At 41.5% G+C, this 19,714-nt stretch overlaps 1 protein-coding gene across 5 annotated transcripts in view; it reads right to left on the bottom strand.

Annotated features, from left to right (window-relative positions):
* slc12a5a (solute carrier family 12 member 5a) overlaps window positions 1-19,714 on the bottom strand; it is an 80,187-nt gene that overhangs the window by 20,634 nt on the left and 39,839 nt on the right. For all 5 annotated transcript variants that reach the window (XM_077726453.1, XM_077726454.1, XM_077726455.1 and 2 more), the window contains exons 2-3: window positions 6,632-6,732; window positions 5,930-6,067 (exon numbers count right to left, since the gene is read on the bottom strand). In XM_077726453.1, the coding sequence (XP_077582579.1) occupies window positions 5,930-6,067; window positions 6,632-6,732 (239 nt within the window). The remainder of the gene's footprint in view (window positions 1-5,929; window positions 6,068-6,631; window positions 6,733-19,714) is intronic.

Below are 19,714 nucleotides of genomic sequence, written 5' to 3'. Positions count from 1 at the left end.
GCCTTTCTGCAGCTGGTAGCATGGTATTTTTGAACTTTTCTCTATTCAGCCTGGAGACATTTATTCCAGATTTGAGGTGCGGACTCCAAATGTGTGTTTTTTTTTAAATCAAACCAATTCATGCATGTTGTTGAAGACTCAAGTAAAAATGTTCCATCTGTTTCTGCCTTTTCCCATTAAAATGTCTGAAATTCCCCAACAAAAAAGATCAAACACAATAAAATTGCTTTTTTCTTTACAAGTTCAAGTGGATTTCTTTATAAAAAATATATTGTATCCTATCATTTATTATATTTTTAAGAAATAGGTGATTTATGCATTTGGATACCAAAAGAATAGCTCAATTTGATTTTACGGTATTGGAAAATGCACTGATCTATGCAATTTGCACCTTGTTTATTTCAATCTGAGCTGCACAAAAACTTTTATCTATCACACTTTGCGGAATCACAGTCTTGTTTCCATTTGGCCCACGGACATCTACCCAAACAAATTTGCTCCAATAAAACTGAGATTACGCTGAACTCCAAATCTTTAGTACGCCTTTGGGGTAAAAGGAAATGGAGAGCAAAAATCGGGTCACTATTTACGTCCACGGGCGATGGAGACCAAAAGGTCAGGATCGGGCGGACTGCACTGGAGGCTGATGGAAGGACTGCCATCACCTTAATGACTTCTTACCAGATTATTCCTACCGGAGGTCAGCGCTTGCATCTTGCGGATACGGGGGATGTAGCACCTAAGCGTTCATGTTTGGGCGAGGGAGGAGGACGCGGCTGAATGACTAAGGAATTTAATGGAAGGGAGGCGAGAAGGGCGATCTTGTAAAGCCGCCAATGCTGCCACGCTCGGCTGGACGAACAGGAGTCCATAGAGCAAATGCCTTCCTACTCAGGTGCGCTGAATTATTAAAGAGGACAGCCAACCCCAGAATATGCCCTGACGTATCGTCTAGAACAGGGGGAAGGAACCTATGGCTCGGGAGCCATATGTGGCTCTTTGGATGGGTGCATATGGCTCTTGAGCTAAAGAAGTAATATAGCGAATTAATGTTGCCATTTGTCGATGTTTATCATCACATTACTTCGACATGCATCTGATTGCGTCAAAATTAGTTGTGTTTTAACATGTCAGAAAATCAAAGCATTTCTAGGTTATGTATTGTAAAAATACTAAGCAACAAAACAACTTTTATCTTGCATTATTACAATTTTAATAGCGTAATATTTCATTGTATGATGTATTTTTTCTAATCTGATTACTTGACTGTGGTAATATTACAACCTTTCTTTGGCAATTATGATGTATGACTTAATTCTCGTAAACTGATTACTTTAATATGGTAATATTATGACCTATCTCTAATAATTATGATGTATGACTTCATTCTTTATTTGCCACTGCTGTAAATTTTGCCAAATTGTAAGTGATGTATTATTCCACCAATGATGGAGGTGAAGATGTAGGCCAAAGAAAAAGACTTGTAAAATGGTTGAGCAGGGCATATAAACCATTTATGATTCAAAAGATTTAAAATCTGTGTTAAAGGGTTGGGCTCGATTAATGTTTCATGACAACTGAAATACTTTCACAATTTTTTGGGGGGGTCGGGGGCGAGTTGATTTGATGACATAAGAGCTCCGTAAATGTTGCCATTTTTAAAGAGGGAACTACTTTCTGCCTAGGAACCAGCTTTGACTAAATGATGAATGGGAAGTGCCTGTTTGGGACCCTCGGTTCAGAAAGGAGTTCCGTTTTTTACTTCGGTAAAAGAGAGAGTGAGCGACATTTTAGCTTATTGCCTGCCATTGACAGAGATATTTGTCAAATGTGGGTTGTTAATAAGGACAAGTGAAGGAAGCCAAATTCAGATTGCAATTTCTGGACTATTAAAGTTGCATTATTACCTTAAGGGGGTACATGACTGATTTTGGCCGCTCGGACACAGACGGGTGGTCTTTTCCTGCGTCCCTTTTTGTTTAGTTTCATTATTTGGTGGCCAGTGTTTTAGGTATTTTTGTTTGTGTGTACAATTTCAATAGTTATAGATCTGTATGTATTAACAGTTTATTTTTGCATACTCTATGATGAGATTCTATCAATCAACTAGCTTGTAAATAATAACAAATGTGATTATTGGACATAATGGTGGATATGTCCATTGGATTATAGCGAAAGTTCATTTTGCTGTGACGGCGGTTCACATATGCAAATGTCACTTGGGCTGGGTAAAATTACATTTATCAGGATAGACGCAGGCGAATGGCTGCTTGCGATGAAGGGGTCGAGAGGCTGATTAGAGGGCGACCATAGAAGGCGGCCAAGGGAAACGGCGTTAATGGGGGAGAAAGTGGAGGTTGTAAAAAGACCAGGCGGTTCGTTTACGGAATGACGTTGAGGCCACGGGCTGGCAGATTATTTATACAATCGGACATTAGGAGATAATATGTTTTAAGACTGTCATTTATGGGGGGCGGAGAGGAACTAAAAACACAATTCTTAAGAATTAAAATATTGCCATATGTTGGTGTGTACAAGAATATGATTCTTTACTTTTGAATGATGAAAATATATAAAAATGGGATACAGGAAGTGAAAATTGAAGGAAATATGAATGATATCCATTTCAGGAATATTAAAATGTAAATTGCGAAATGCTTTATCAAAGAAAGGATTAGTAAAAAAAATATATTGGGGAAGAAGTCATTTTAAACTGTAATAGATATTAAAATAATGAAGATACGTATATATTATTTGCAGTATTCTCTTTTTGGGAGGAAACTGGAGTGCCCGCAGGAAAGCCACACGAGCTCCACTCAAGAAGGTCCGAACCTGGGATTGAACCCTCAATTTAATAAGTGCGAGTCCAACGTGCTAACTACGAGGCCCCGGGGCCACCCTATTTGACAGATATGGTCCCAAATTGGAACTCTTGTCCTTGATTTATCTGCCGCATGGTCGTTTTATGGCATTTGGACTTTGAAACGTGGTCCCAAATAAGCTTGACACAGAGGCCAGTTTGTAAGTGAACTTGCCCGACCTCCAGATGCTTCCCTCATGTCACACAAGCAATCTGCCAATCTTGCCTTTCACGCCGGCGCACAAAGAAAAGCCATCTCCTGGTACGAGCTACTCCCTGGCGGCGGGGGTCGATGATGAGCGAGATGGAGAGCGGTGCGGGAAATGGAGAGGGAAGGTGATCGGGCAAAAAGAAAGAGAAAAAGAGAAAGAGAAAGAGAGAGCGATAAAGCACCACAGGCCATTTTAATGAAAAGCCTCTCGCGGCGATGGCGAGATTGGCGGCGGAATTGGCCGGCTGATTGGCAGAGCCGCAAAGGCGTAACGTGCATACTAATTAAAGTATCCGCGGTTAGAGGCTTACGGAGTGGAAATTAGTCCTGCACCAAAGGTTTTTAAATTATATTTTTTTTCCAACTCTGGCTGCTAGTGTATGCAGACCTAAATAGAGAAATGAAATTACGGCTATGATATAGTATTATTTGTCATGTAAAAATGTATTCTTCGTTCATATGCTTTCAAATGATGGTTAACTTTCTGAAGGGCCACATTAGGATATTTCATGTAAATTTCCAGAAGTATGGATCATTTCAATGTCTGACTAACTCCAATTTCTAGCCTCAACTATTCCGATGACCCTTTTTAGTAGGTGAACTACCCAAAGTGTTTCCTGAACATGGCCTGGCTTGATTGAATACTTTTCTTACTATCTTGGGCTTTGCGTCTTGCTGACTGTGGAATTGAAACCCCCCGATTCAATTTGTCTATGTGGTGCCTTTTACTAAACTGAATTCCATTCTTTTAGATTGAATCAGGCAAAGTCCATCCATTTCTATTCTAAAGTGGTTATTTTGAGAGTTCTGTAGGGGAAATGCTGCCCTTTTGGTGAATAACATTCATGGATTTGACTGCAGTTGATGGCGTTAGTTTTAACTGGATATTGTAAATGACTTAATAAACACCAACATTCTGGAAAACAATGATAAATCATCAGAAAAATAATGTTCTACATGGAAATTTGTTTTAAAATGTGTGTTTACATTAAGCACTCAAGAATTATAACCTATCAAAGGGGTTCCACCCTGCTAAGACCCAGACCTTTTCAAGGCATGCATTTTTATTTTGTCTTTGATATTTAGTGTAAAAACTAAATGATCTTTTTACATGATGTAGTTTCTGAGAAAAATGATATCCACATCCTTGTAGTCCAAAATGTAACATTGTAGTCTTGCGACGACCAAAAATGTGATGTCCAAGTTAAAACCCTTGCTGCTCTTCAATATGTTAGTTTATGTTTAATTTTTGTAAACACCAGCACGTATGGCAGTCTAACAGTCTCGCATATTGTCGGAATCTTCTTTCTATTATAACGGACACAAATCTAACAGTAACATCACGTTGGGAATGATGATGCCTAAGGCGCTGAACTAGAAAGTGTTATACTCCCCAAGAAGTGACCTGGGGGTGCTGATGAAGCACCTGGGCGAGACAGACTGGGTCATAGGCGGTGAGAAAACTGTCAAGCTGTCACCTAAGCAGCACATCCAAACCCGGTTCTGCCTCCGATGAACCGAGCCCTTGGTTTACGTGCCTTGTTATCTCGCATTGGCACCTTAGCTAAAAATGTAGCCGGCAAATGTAGTCCCAGAGAAGCAAACTCTTTTCCGACCGGATAATGTGACGACGAATCATTAGCCAGTGACATTTAAGAAGCGACACGGTAAGAGCAAGCGGGGATTTAGAATGTCAACTGAAAATGATTGACGGCGTCGAAGGTAATTGAGATACTGGAATCCCTCGCTGCTCCAAACATTTGTGAAAATGTTTAAGAGACCAACGGGGCCAGTCACACGACAACCCTAATAGAGGTGAAAATGCAAAAACTTTTTGCAAGAGCTTCATCATTGACGCAGCGACACGTGTTTTGCTGAGATGAACTCATGTCATTCAAATTTGAAAACTCCTTACAGAGTGGAGATCTTGACAATGTAAAAGGTAAAAGCGAAGTTTGGGTACCATCTATACTCCACAGTAGGTGGCAATAATGACAATATGCATTACTACCTCCGCATACGAGCAATTTGAGATACGAGACAAATTTTGAGCAAATATCTTGATACGAGACAAATTTTGAGCAAATATCTTGAGATACGAGACAAATTTTGAGCAAATATCTTGAGATACGAGACAAATTTTGATATACGAGCATACAACAGACGGGAGAGTCTGCTCATAAGAACATCAAGGGCACTGTCTTTCTGGTCGCAACTCCTTCAAATTTAAATTTGTTTATGTTATGTTACGTGCGCGTTGCCGTGCAAAAACTCCCCCCTCACATTTTAGTACTATTAAACCACTAGTTCTTTGTTACTTTGTTTTTAGATGGCGAATCTGAACAAATAAAAATGTTTTTCCAATCCAATATTCTTTTTTGGGTGTTTCTTTAGAGGGTTGAAACGAATTAATTTGTTTCAAGTTCATTTCTATGTGAAACGTTCGTTTGAGTTACGAGTAAATCGACATTTAGGTCGTATCTCGAGGTACCACTGTATATATCACTTTTGCGTTTTTCTTTTAGGTCATTGACGTGTAAAGGCTTAAAGAATGCTGAGTAAATATCCTAAATGGTGTAGAAACGTCTGATTTGAGGTTAACTATGATCAGATGTTGTACTCCAATGCCTTATTGTTTCAAAACCTTCGGTTGTTTTCTTGTAAAATGCGTAGGCACAACAAGGGCGCTCTTAAGCCCCGAGCGGCTTTGACATCTTTCCGTAACAATTATAATCAAGCGTAAACACAATTAGATGATGTACACACCAGAGGTTACTAGTGTGAGAGCGAGTGGAACCTTTGAATTGTCACTTGTTTTGCTATTGGACACAGACAAATGGGCTAAATTCTGACAATACCTTGACAGGCTTCTTGCGGGATGACTCGGCCTCGTTGTTCTCGGCCTCCTCGTGCTCTTTGCTCCCCTGAGGCAGATTGGAATAGTTGGCCAAGCTGCTGAGCAGTGAAGACACCATGGGGCTGGTGTCCATCTCTTCCTGTATGGTTACAAAAAACAACCAAACATATTCACAAATGTCCATTGTGCTATAAACAACATATAGGGAACGTTATTTAGGGAACATCTGATAGGCGATGAAACATGACCTCATTTAATTTTTAATCTAGTACCATCCATAAAAGCTAACAATTTCTTTTCGGCTTGATGTGTAGTTTCCAGGTTTTTGGAACAAAGAGCCTGGATTTGATAAAACCTGCCAAGGTAGAGTCAAACTATTTCTGTAAAAACGTATTTTTCTAATTTAGGTCCATACAGAATAACCAATAACAAATACACAGTAGATGTGTTGTCATTTCTCCCCCTCTCAGCTTAAATGTCACTTATCCAGGAACGTTTGAGTATTTGCGCCGAGGTTTGAAACAAATTGCCTCTTTTTACACGTTGATCCTTGCACCCGTGTGAGATTAGCTGGCATTAACCCGAGGCTCCCGCGCGGCCTTGGCGCTGTTGTTACCGGCATCGATCGACGGCCAACCGGGGCCACCGCTTAAAAATGTGAGAGGGATCCTTTTCACATAGCGACGGGGCTTTCTGTGGGTACCTCAAACAGGGCCATGTTCTTGCCGTCGTACTGCTGGCTCTTCTCGGCCGCCGCATCGCTGCTGTTGATGAAGGGGCTGCTCTCCTTGGGGTTACTGTCGCCTGCCAAGACAGAAAACAACAAGGAGTCAATTTACAATATACTCACGGTTATTTATAGATTGAGTGGAACAAATAAACTGTTACTGATGGTGACAGACTGGATGATTTTTTGATCAAGAATGTAATTGAAGAAAAATTGGAGGGTCCAGCTTTTATTGGTCCACAACAGCACTTCTCCATTAGCTAAGAGGTCAAAATAATGAAATGCATGTAGGAAAAGGTTTATAGCTTTTGCAGTATTGCAAATATTTTTAGAGTCAAGGAAGTCTTATGAGTTAATGAAACACAAACTACTCCATTTGCTCCAAATAAACTGCAACGATCAACACTGAAAATGACTGGCGGGCCACACAAAGAGCGCTTCTGTTCACGTCACCTCGGGGAGACGGCAGATTGCGCTCCCTCTGGCTTTCGGCCCTTGGCGCTGCCAGACCGGGTTATTTATAGCGGCGAAGCGGCGGCCATGTGGCATGACGGCGACCAAGACCAGACACAGACCGGCGAATGGATTTAACTAGTAAAAAATATCTTCTAAAATGTTGAGCCACATTTCTGAATCGAGGTGCGTACCAGGCAATCCGGTGAACTAAACCATGTCTTCTGGCCATAGGCTTTAATGAGAGATAAAAGCCAGCTCGGATGTTCTCGTGCAAAAAATTCATCAAAATGTGCCATTGTGAGTAACTTTTGCTTTGTTGTTCTTTGCAATTAGTGTTGCTTTAAAGATCAAAGAAGACGACGAACAACAGTACTCGCCAACCAACTAATGAAAGGGACAAACAAAGCATCTGATGCACGCCACGTTGAGAACATATAAATGTTGACTGCCCCCTGCTATTTCAGTTCATTTCTTCCTGCTCCTTGACAATTAAAGGCCATCATTGCACAATTGATGGACAGTCCATTTCAGGAAAGATGACACGGCCCGAGAAGAGCAGCCCCCTCCCCATCCCCGAAAGGCTTATCGTGCAGTCGCCTGACGGGAGGCGGCCAAAACCCAGCTCACCCTGTCAAAGCCTCTCGCTATCGACGGTCCAAATCCAAAGCTTTGAGGCTCACTGCGTTTTGGATCCTCTTACAAAAACCAAACACAAAAATTTGCACAAGGCTCAAATCAAAGCTTTTCTGTAGCACCTGCATTTATTTGCTAGCTACCTAACTAGATGTCAAAGGCACTTTATGAGACTTTACAGCCAGCGACCCAGTTTAAATAAATTGGATCTATGTGGTTGTCAAACAACAAAGTAAAAGAAACTCAGTACAATTAGTTAAAATGATAAAAAAAAGTGTATCGCTACAATTTGTGGCCAAAAATGTGATGTTTTATGAGGCAAAGGTTCCATAAAAATACAATTTTTTAAAGTGACTGCGTATACAAAATGTAAGTAACTAATACATCCCATGACAGCCAGCTTTAATAGATTGGAATCATCATCCGTGTCAAAAACGGAGGTCAGTCTTGTACGAAGGTGCCTTTGTTGGTTGACATTTTTGTTGCAAGTGTGTTTACCATCTCCTGGGCGACCGGCCAAATCCCCTCAAAGTGTCCCAGACACGCCTTCTATGCAATTTAGGGTTCAGCTACCAAACAAGCCAACTCCCACAACCTGTCCATGATTCCATTTGTCACTACATACATGAGTACCAGAGCACAGTTTTGGAGGGCAATTGAGGGATAAGGTCAAAAGCACATTTTTGCAGTGGCAGGTAGAATAAATAGAGTTGGAATATCACAAATAGAGCAGTGGAGTGAATAGAGTGAGTATTGTCCTACAAAGACATGTCTCGCAAGTACTTTGTTTGCACTTTTTGCAGTTCACAAACTCAGTTTAAAGTTCTCCTGTTCTTTGGACAGAGCCATAAGGGAGCACTCGTGCAGAAGTATTTGAATTTGCGCTATCGACCGGTGCGCTGCCTCGTGAAGGGACTCCAGATTCAACAATTTAAATGTGATTACTGGTGGAAAGTTTGGGCTCATTGTTAGAGTTGTCCCTTCCTTTAAACTACATCGGGAAAATGCTATCAGTTTTGTTGGCAGGTCTGAGCTAGCGAGTTTGCTGCGCCCTTTGCCGGTGGAGCGAGGTGAAGGATTAAGGTCACTTTAATCTAAATTCCAGTCAAATCGGGATTGAAAAAATATTAACATGTACCCAGACTGATCCACGGGACGCACTGTTGACATGGCAAAGAGATTCTTTGGGACGCTAATCGTGGCGTCGGCAGATTTTGGCGATGTTTGGATGGACGGTTTTGGAAGAGACAGTCTGGGAGTCCCTAATCTGCAACCTGAAAACTAGTTTTAAACCTTAACCCTAATTTTAAACCAGTATTTGGAACATTAACCCAATATAAAATCTTGATTTGAAACCCTTCCCCCTAGTTAAAAAACTGCAATGTCTTCAACAGAACCAGACAGTTATTCACAGATATCATATGTTAGCGAGGTTGTTGCATCTTCTCTACACTCCAAAAATATACTTTTTAACGCCATATGACAGACAGTAGCTGTCGAGAAGGGGCACGGCTCATAGAAATCCTGCACAAGTGAATTCCGCACCTTGACAGGCACAAACAGCGTAACGTGCAGAGGAATAAAATAGCAACGGCATATGGTTTGGTGCCCACATCTGCCCACACGCGCACACAAACACACACGAGCCGTCATAAATAGACATTTTCTCATTTCCTCGCCGCTTCCCAGCTGCTTTGGCGGCAATGGAAGAAGCACATCAGAGACGAAGCATCCTTGTATAAGAGGATATTTGTGTTTCTCCCACTCGCCTCAGCTCTTTATTATTCTCGGCCGGGATGCATTTTTCAAAAGGAACATTTACGTCGCGGTTACTGTACTGAATGTGACTGCAAGAGCGGACCTCTGGCTTTCTCAATATTCAGGCTGCCGCAAAGGCTCACGATGAATTTTAATGCCTCGCCGTCTTCCATTTTGACACGGGTCCCTCCGCCTTGCCTTTAACGTCTGCCTTTCTGCTTGCAGCTTCCCGATTGGTTTGCTGGCCTTCGACGGTGACGTCAACTAGTGAACGTGTGTTGAGGCTTTTAGTATGTTGTCCAGGTCTTTCACTCATGGTCAACGATGATGAATGGGGCAGGTTTCGCCAGCGCATTTTGGGATTATCTCGGATTTAATGGAAGGTTTGTACTTGAGCAACGCCTTCCTTGCAGAGCCTTTGTTAATCTGGCTGCCAGGATGACAAAAGCAACTCAGAGCCTTTTTGATTTAATCTTTCAAAATACTAAGTGGATTTTTTTTCATTTTTTCAAACTTGAACATGTTGTATAGATGTTCAAAAACAGGACCAGAACCAAATAAAGACCCCAAACCAGAACTCTCTGTGACAGAGTGAAGATCAAGACACAAGGGAGTCAAGACTGAGACTTCAATCCTACTAGAAATGTTTGGGATGAAGTCAAGATCAAGGCCAAAACGCAACACCAAAACGAAGGTTTTTCTAAAACCAAAAGTTCAAGATTGAAATGATTCTATCGTGGGTGCTGTTGTTTAACTTTGTTTTTGCATTTTCTGGAGGAACATGTTATCAAATGTCCCCTTCCTTGTTGGACAAGGACAATGGCGACCTATACAGGCATAAATGTAACATCCACGTTATAATGACACACCGTGAATAGTTGATTTGTTTCCTCGTTAAACCTCATCATTCTGCGACGGAATTCAATTTATACGATAATCTTAGCGTGTCCTGAGATCAAACTCCTTCATAATCTGGGGTGCTTTTACTTTTCGTGTGATAAAGTTGCAGATTAGCAAAGATTATCGCCGCGGCGAGCAGAGCGTGTTGAATTTTTGGAGTGCATCTGATAGCGGCAAATGCAAGTGAAAAGCTGGCAACCAATCAAGCAGTGGAAGAGAAATAATATCAGAGCGTATGCAGGCCCAGATAAAGTTTACTCTTGTGGGAATAACCAACACAAAGCAGAAAGCGACTTTTTGTGTTCTGTGGAATAAATGATTTAATGAAGTGTGGAATAAAGTGGCAAGAAAAATGATAGGAAGCCTTATTTCTGTAGACTGTTTTTGCAATATTCAGGCGGCACAGAACCTTTGCTGAAGTAGAACCAATAATCGGCCTCAAAATTATCCTATCTTTATCAAATTGGCTGGCCCTGCAACCATGTCTGAGTAATGGATGCGAAACAAGTGAAAATATCAACATAAAAAGACACTGTGTTCCCATATAAGTATTAAATGTGGGCGGTAAATTATCATTCAGTACTAGCTAGCCCTCCGACGTCAAATCGATCCAACATCAATGGCAGACAATGATTTAAGAAATATCATTAGTTCCTACGTCCAAGATAGACCTTCCCACAAATTCGTTCATCCCAATTAGACGTCGAATCTATTTGAAGAAGTGAAATGGCAGCAAGTGAATGTTGAATCGATCACTGTCAACCCTCCCACTTCAAGTTTATTGGACATCCAGCTTTATAAATGGCTGCCAATGATTTAAGAATGAACATGAGTTCTTTTTCTGTTCAAAAAGAATCCTTACACCAATTAGTTTATGACTAGAAGAGTAGAGTAGTAGAGTAGTAGTAGTAGTAGAGTATTCGAAGGAGGATGGCAGTAAATAAATATCTTACTTCAAAATATGGAAGATAGTAGAGCTTCCCTGGTTTGTACATTATAGACATTTATAACAGACGGAGTAGAATAAAATGGCTTTTCCTGACATGAATTAAAATGGAAAAAAATGCAGTGTTTCTTTCGCCTTGTATTAGCTCTTGAAATAGTGCTGCTGTTTATTTGATTTCCTTCCCTGAACAAATCATTTCAGGAGGCTGAAGCATACCGCAGCAATCTGAGCAGGACTTGGACCGTCGAGGCAAAAATTGCTTCCGCATTAGCATTTCAATTTTCCAAACAGAACGCAACATCCCTCCGCTGTCACTTCTCGGCATGTTTGCGAACACGACACGTAAACGGTGAAGTGTCGAGCCCAATTCTTCCGGTGGTCTGGGGAACATCAGTCTGCAATACAGCTCTCTCGCTACGAAGGACACCACGGCCTACCGGGAGTAAATCGGGCTTGTCGTCGCCTGCCTCTGAAATTGGTCAGAGCCACCGACCGAGCCCAGGGAGTTCCGGATGATGGAAAAAAAGGAAGGTCGCAACAGTGCGATGAAAAGCGGTGAAGGATTGAGTGAGAAAAGCAGGGGTGAAGTTGGATTACAAGGCGCCAGAGTCATTTGTGGAAAAAGTTGTGAGGTGACGAGTCAGAAAAAGGTCATCCAATACATTCATTTTTTGACATTTTTAGTGCTGTCTCATAGTCGCCACTGAGTAAGAGTGTCAATCAATTGCCATTCAGTTTTATCATTTCTTATAAATCTATGAAAATGCATGTCGGGTCAAAGCTACTAAATGATAGTGATACTACAATAGGGTTACACTTTTATTTAACGTTATACATTTTCCGAGAGTTAAGTGGTAAACAACAGCAACCTGACCCACTGCACTACATGAGGTCATATAAAGAAGTTGAAAATTGAATGCACAAAGTGAGAGCAGTTCAAATGAGCCAGCCAAGCTTACCTCTGCATTATTTAGAACTCAAAAAAGCTCCTAAGCTGTTTAGCACTGCACATAGACAGCAAGATGCCTTTAGGTCATCTCGACCATCTTTTTAACATCATCTTTGGGGTTGCACCGTTAGCCTTTTTGGCTCTGGATTGTGTGGTAGCAGCCAATGCCACAACTTGAAGAAAAAAAATCCCTTTAAATATTAAATACTCTGCTGTGAAGTCATTTCTATGATGGCTTAGTCGAACACTGCTTAATTCATTGTCTGCCATTGACAACCGCAGAGTTCTAATCTATTTAAATCCATGTTTATTTGTATCAGGGAGAGAGAGAGACGCCATTTTGTCCACGATACAACTTGGCAAGGGAAATAATGAATATTTTTTAACTCATCTGCCATTAACTGGTGGACATCTACTGCAGTCAATGGCAGATAATGGCTCTTTTGGGCTAGATTTTCAACAGTATCCAAAAAGGATCTTGTAAGAAATGCTCATACACGGTCACAAACACACAGACAGAAGAACCATCTTCTTTTGTCTGGCTCTGACAGATAAGACTGCAACATTCTGGGATTTATCAGTCGCCTCGGTACAGGTGCATTACCTGAGCGACCCACTGAAGTCCCATTCATTTACTGATAACGTGCATAAAGTGTGTGAGTGGAAATCTCAGCCTTTTACTTCAGTGTCTGTGTGTAAGAGACACACACCGCAAGGTTTTGATGGCGGGGATCATCCCGAGGAAGACGGGCGGATCTTTGCAGATATTTCCAGCCTCAGGCAGACGACTAAATAAATAATGAAACAACTGGTTGGGAGTTACGAGTTGAAAGCACTATAGGCTCGCCTATGTTTTGCTCGGCAAGGACTGGAGGAATGTGCCAGAATCTGACAGCGTTACGACAATCGGTGCCGGTATCTTTAAAACATAAACTCAACAAACTGGCTTGACCTTATTTTTTTAGCATGATCTTATTTTGTGTGGCCTGCAAAATGATATTTTTTGACAAAATTTTGCCAGCTAGTTTGAACCTAGGCAAACTAAAATGTCAAAGTACGAAACTAATTTACTGGGGAGGTGGCAGGATGGAAAAAGAGGAGCCCACATCAACACAACAAGGAATAAAAACAAGCCAAACTACACACATGGGGTAAGAAAACGATGAAGAAGAGGTGGAGCAGATTGGTAGACACATGACAGGCATTGGAATGTGTTATAAAGCGCAAAATATTGAGGTTATTTTTAGGTCAACGTCTCAAATTGATCACTTTGATCATGAAAAGTGTTTGCTACACATATTATACAAATATATACAAGTACATATGAGAAAAAAAATAATCCTCAATCTCAGCAAACGAGTTAACAAGACACCTAAAAATGCCCACCAAAAAAATGAGGTGGCCCGAAAAATGAAGAATAAATATATCGGAAAGTCCACCAAAGCCAATAGGAGATGATCCAAACATTACCTGAAGTGACCTGTGAGTACGCTAAAATGGAGTCAAAACTAATTGGATGTCTAGCAACCTCAATGGCGGCAAGTAAGCTAACTTTTTGGTCCAAAAATAAAATGGTTTGGCACACATGAGATCTAGTGGGCATTTTAGTGGCCCGCAAACCAAAATGAGTTCGACAACCCTGGTCTAGACACAAGTGTTCTTTGAACAAAAGCAAGAAGAGGGAAGCTGGAGGCAAAAGAGGAAAGGAAAGAGGTCATCCTTCCATCTTTACCCCGCTGTGACGTGTCGGAAGGTGTCCTGGTGGAACGGCGCGCTCCCAAACAGCAGCATTTGTCTGCCTTTGATCACGCCTATGAATTATGCATCCGCTTATCCTGTTTGCGCTGGCCAGGGTGCTGGATGTGTGCGAGCGGGCGGGCGAGTGTGCGTGTGGACCAGAGCCAAAGACTGCGGTGTTTAGTGACAATGATGACTGACGCTATTTTGCCCTTCCCACAGTCTCCCCTTTACACGTACCCGCACACCACGCACAGCAATGCGCATATATGCGGTAACTCAGTTACAGTGACTGATAGTCGTCCTTGGTGGCTCTTTAGTTGCCCATCAGTCATCGCAATCTGTGCCCACCCGAAAGGTCTTACCTGACTGCCGACGACCGATCGCTTTAGATTCTAGATTCGAAAATGTAGGCAAGGGTTGTAAAAGAGGGACATTGGCTGCCAGTGACGGGGAAAGAATTTCAGTTCATCCCACTTTAAAAGGAAATCGAAATAGGCCTGGGCAAGGTGGTAAAAAAAATGATAAACTTAATTGTTGATTTTAAGCTTTTTTGAGTACAAATTGATTAAATCTAATTATATATATTTTTTTTTTTTCTTCAGAAAGTTACATTTACTATGCACACTGTGTACATTTTTTCTTGTGTTTAGTCAAGTTAATTGGATTATAAAAAACTGCCCAAAACCACAAACTTTGGAATATTTGTGCAAATGCCATTCATACTGAAATCTGCAGCAAAATGATGTCTTTGTTGCGATAGGGTCTGATTTTCTTTTTTCAGCTCGTCATTGCGGCGTTCTCATGCCGTTTGAATAGAATCCACTTCAAAGGCAACTCCATGCAATTGTTCCTTCAAAAATTCAAATCACTTTGCCCACACACAAAGCATCTTTCTGGGCTGAAACACCAAATGAATATTTCAGATTGTGCCATAAAAATGAAGACTAGGCTATAAATAGCTCTTTTTTGTCAAGTAACTAATGGATAATACGTCTTTCAAGTTACAGGTTTAGACATGTTAGGAGTCCAGAGGGGACACGCAGGCACTCCATCCTTGCGAGAACATGTTGAAATCCCAGTGAGACACCATTTTGTCGAATAGAAATTGTGCATACTGAGGGGTCTGAACACACAGAAAACAGGAAAAACTGTGTTGTCCACACATTGAGAGTGTAAGACTTTATCATACTTTTCTGGCTGCATCTTGTAGATGGAGTATTTCAAGGCTACAAGTTATCATGAAGTGACCTTCAGTTGTTCTGTTCACACGGGAGCGACATCATTACGCCGTAAGGAACCCCCACCCCCGGTATGGGTCACTACTTTGCGTGCAAACAAATAGCACGGCTAAGGGTGGACATATGGAAGCTGCACAACCTTGTTGGTTAACCATATGCCTAGCTGTTCAGCCTTTTTTACGAACCGAAAACCAACTAACTATTCCCGGGTTACTGGAGCCTATCGGAGTGGTCTTCGGGTGGAAGGCAGACTACACCCAAGACTGGCAGCCAGTCTACAGTATGACACACAGAGGGACAGACGAGTGTTTGCACTAACCATCATACCGCGACCAACAGGAATTGAGCATGTAGTGTTCTAACCGTAACAAGCTCTGTAAATCATGACATTACAGGTGTCGCAATTTACCAACCTTGATTTACCAACCTTGATTTACCAACCTTGATTTACCAACCTTGATTTACCAACACCCCAGTCTTCTAAAAAATATTGAAGAAGTTTCCTTAGGCGTGCACAACCGAACATATTACTCCTCAGCAGATGTAAAATAACGATAAGGGAAATGTTATGGAAGTGTGGGTGCAGAAAGAAAAATGTAGTAGGGATGCCGCGTTCGATATCTGTTCTGGGGCGACGGCCGAACAAGAATTGAGAAAATAGATCAACAGATGCAATCTATTCATTCTAAAAAGACTTTCCACCAAGGCGGCATGCTGCTAGACATCCATCTCAGACACAAAACAATTCCTCAAACTGTGGATTCTTAAGATAATGTGTCTTGAACATCATCTGTATACCCGTCATATCCCTGCCTAGCCATCATTTGTCACATATCAATATGATAGAGCAAGCTATAACAAGCAGCATTATTTAACAGTGGCTGTCTTCCTAACTAAATTAATAGTGTCTTGTCAACATTTTTTAACAAACAGATGGCAGGCGTAACAAATGGAGCATGGATGTTGAAACCGTGAGTATTTACAAACACGGGGACTGAACTAAATGAAGCATGAAGCAGGGACGCAAATACGGTGGTCATTAGCAGTGAGGCAGAAGTGACCCACAGACTTTGCAAGCCTTTGTGACTTCATTGGAAAAAGTAATGCAAAAAAAGTTCTTATTAAAAGAAAATAACCATTAAGTGCTAGAGTAGTCTGTGGTGTTGTACAAAAAAAGCATGATCCAGACCAGAATTGACTGCACCCCCAGTCAAGTCTGAGCTTTTAAAATGTGTTTTCAAATTATTACTGGTCATTGCCTCATCTCCATGTAAATCTAACCATTGGTCTCAGGTGTTGCTCACTCAAACCTGTAATTTCTAGTTTCCATCCTCTGAGCTTGTAGGTTGAAGTCATCAAACAATATGGTACTTTTGATCAGTAACCTGAAGACTTTTACCCAATGCCTTCACCTTCCAGTCTTAAACTGTAGCCCAGAACATCCTCCACACCGAGAACGGTTGGTGTCAAATTTTAGACTGCAGTCTCTAACCTCTCATCTCCAATTTTCCAACGAGTCACTAGGTTGCAGCGTTTATCTTAAAGGTCTTCCGTCTCCAATCTTTATCCTGAAGCCCAGAGCCATAGCTTTTACCCTTCAAGGCCTGAACCTCAATTTCCCAAGGACAAATCTAAGGATCGAGGTCTACAAACGTTTGTACTCCAGTTCGTAGTGTCACCCTCAATACTCAACCACAAGCCGTGAAACTCTAGCCATTAACCTTCAACCACTTTAACTACTTTGGACTACAAACTTCCAATATTGGTACGGACGTCTGCAGTCCTTGCTCACCACCTTCCCCAAAAAACAGAGCTAACTATATCCTCTTCTCTGGGGAACGCCTAAAGCTAAGTCACAACAAGCAATCGATAGGAGTTTTTAAGGATAATGATGCTTGACAGTAGTGTATACTAGGCACCGGGTAGATGCCATTAAGATTTATGAAGCTTTAAGCTCCTCTGGGGGAAGTTCTACTAATGAAAGAGGCATGTCGGAACGAAAGCTTTCTTAATATACTCTTAAAATGTCAGGTTTTCTAGCAGTGGTAGCTGCTTCAAATCATCCGAGAACTTAGAATGACTCAATATTGAAGTCATGTTTACGGAGATAACCTTTCCCAAGCTAGTCTTATTTCAAATGGCAGCCACTGTGTTTTCCTACACTCTTTCTCATCTATAATGAGGCAAGACCTAGCGATCAATCCTCCTCGTCACTAAACTGCTTCGACCGCTGAGCTCCTCCAAGTTCGTCATGAATACCGAGCTTCAAACCATGTGTGCAGTTTGAATAATCAGGGTTTGATGACAACGCTACTGACTGAATCGGTAGCAACGCGAGTCTGCACGTCTTAGAGTGAGCACCCATGTGGATTAAAAAGGTTGGTGTTGACCCACACTTGGCACAACTTCACAACATGTCCAACTGATGCAGCTGAATAAAACATGATGCACTGTCACATATAGAAGTCAATCTGCGGTTGCGGGAGAAAAGACATGTATACGGTAGTCGATCAATGCCCCTTTGGGATTTTACCTTGAAAAACTGCTACGGAATTCCATTCTATTTTAGGATTTTCAGGTTTTAAGTAATATGGTTAGTTATTAGAATGTGATACGGAGTATTGGTGCCAGATAAGGCTGTTTTTGTTGTGTTTGGTCCCAAGATCGGATCCAGTCCACTAATCACATGTATTTGCAGTACAATGGTGCTACTGAAAATCATATTACCAGTCAAACATTCTCCTTTTTAGAAACAAATGATTGGAACTGTTTAAGCATTGGGATATGTTTAGTTATGAGTGCACTGAGGCAGTTAAGGCTAACACTTTCTTTTCAAAAGCTCAAATCAGAGTTAACATTACCGTAAGCCAAAACAAAAACCCCCAAAAACGAGTCTGCTTTGAGTCAATGCTGTCCATGCAGTGTGGAGGTGAACATCCCTGACAGCTGAGCCACCCATGACTGATTTATGGTACGCGTTGTTCTGCTCCTAGGCTAAACCTCTCCTCATCCGCAAGGCAGCACCATCCCGCCAATATGTTTTCGGCGTCTAATCCCCTCTTCGTCCCGAGGAAGAAATAAAAAACTCTCATGTCATAACCCCATATAATTCCTTCTATCTTCACTTCCGTCATGTCGGCCCACTGTCCTACCCCCGCGAGTTTCATAAGCAGCTGCTAAGACAGCGGGCGGAGGCAGATGCAGTGCGGGTGTCACTCTCCAGGCGAGCACACTTGAGCTCGTCTTGAGGGAACATCTGTCAGGGGTCGCCCATGTCCGGCTTGACTGGACCAAGGGTTTTAGTTCAAGGGCATAGGGTACACATCTCATTTGTTGGGGATGTTAAATGCTTCGCTGTGATCAATGGAATGTAAAGCACGTTAATCAATGTGTCAACTGACAACCAAATCGGCCAGAGGCTAGAATGATAAGCTCTACGCATTACAAAGGTATAACACAATCCTGAAACTGAAGCGATTAACCGTTTGTCACTGATTTATGACGTCAATAGTATGAAAAGGTATTATTGGATTTAAGGGTATAGCAACTGTCATGCTGTCCATCCACTCTACACATACACAAATATCCATCTATGATTGACAATCACTACTTAAAAAGCCGTTATGGCCCATGCATACATTTTGGGACACGGATTTTACACAGGATTGCCTTTCTGATGGAATTTGTCCATTTTTAGCCAGGCGTGGCAACCGGACAATATTTTATTAGCTCTTAAAAAATGCCCAGAAAGATGCTAAAGATGGCAAGATGTTATTCTTACCTTTCTGCCCTATCATAGTCTTTCCTATCCTTTCTTTGGCAATCTGTGAGTCCAAACCAGACAAGTTTACCCTAGGGCTGCAATTAACATTTTTTTCCCCTATTACAGTCAAGTGCAGGTACTGAGATAGGAACTTCAAATATTTCAACCTTGTTAATTGCTATAATGCAGGATGTCAAGTTTAGATTTTTCAAAGTGAAAAAATAGTCACTTAATATTAATATTATTGTATCATGCTGCAAACATGAAACTAATATAACATTTACCCTTACATAATCGTTGTGATGGCCATTTAAGGACAAACTAACCTATTTTTTAAAACATACCTATCTATTTTTTTCAATGATTGGAATTGGCATTGGCGAAAAAAAATTAAAAATATATATTTTAATGGGAGAATATTTCCAGATGTGGATGCAGAGGACAGGGCCTCCTCACTGGTAGGGAGGTACATGCTCAATGTTCCTCACCATCCCTCCCGCCTTTGAAGCGGCAATGCTGGGAAGAAGAAAGCCCAAATAAATAAAGAAAGCTAATTACCGCAGGCCGCACGCGCACAGTTTAAAGGCGCAGCTGAAGCTCAAAGCCTGCCGCTGAATCTGTTCTGCTCCGAGGCGCTTCCACAACTGCGGGGCCGACGCGGCGGCACCAATATACC

Source organism: Stigmatopora nigra, chromosome 10 (assembly GCF_051989575.1).
Source record: "Stigmatopora nigra isolate UIUO_SnigA chromosome 10, RoL_Snig_1.1, whole genome shotgun sequence".
In the NCBI taxonomy this organism is placed as follows: Eukaryota; Metazoa; Chordata; class Actinopteri; order Syngnathiformes; family Syngnathidae; genus Stigmatopora; species Stigmatopora nigra.
Note: the sequence above shows the minus strand (reverse complement) of the source record. Positions and strands in the feature narration are given on the sequence as shown.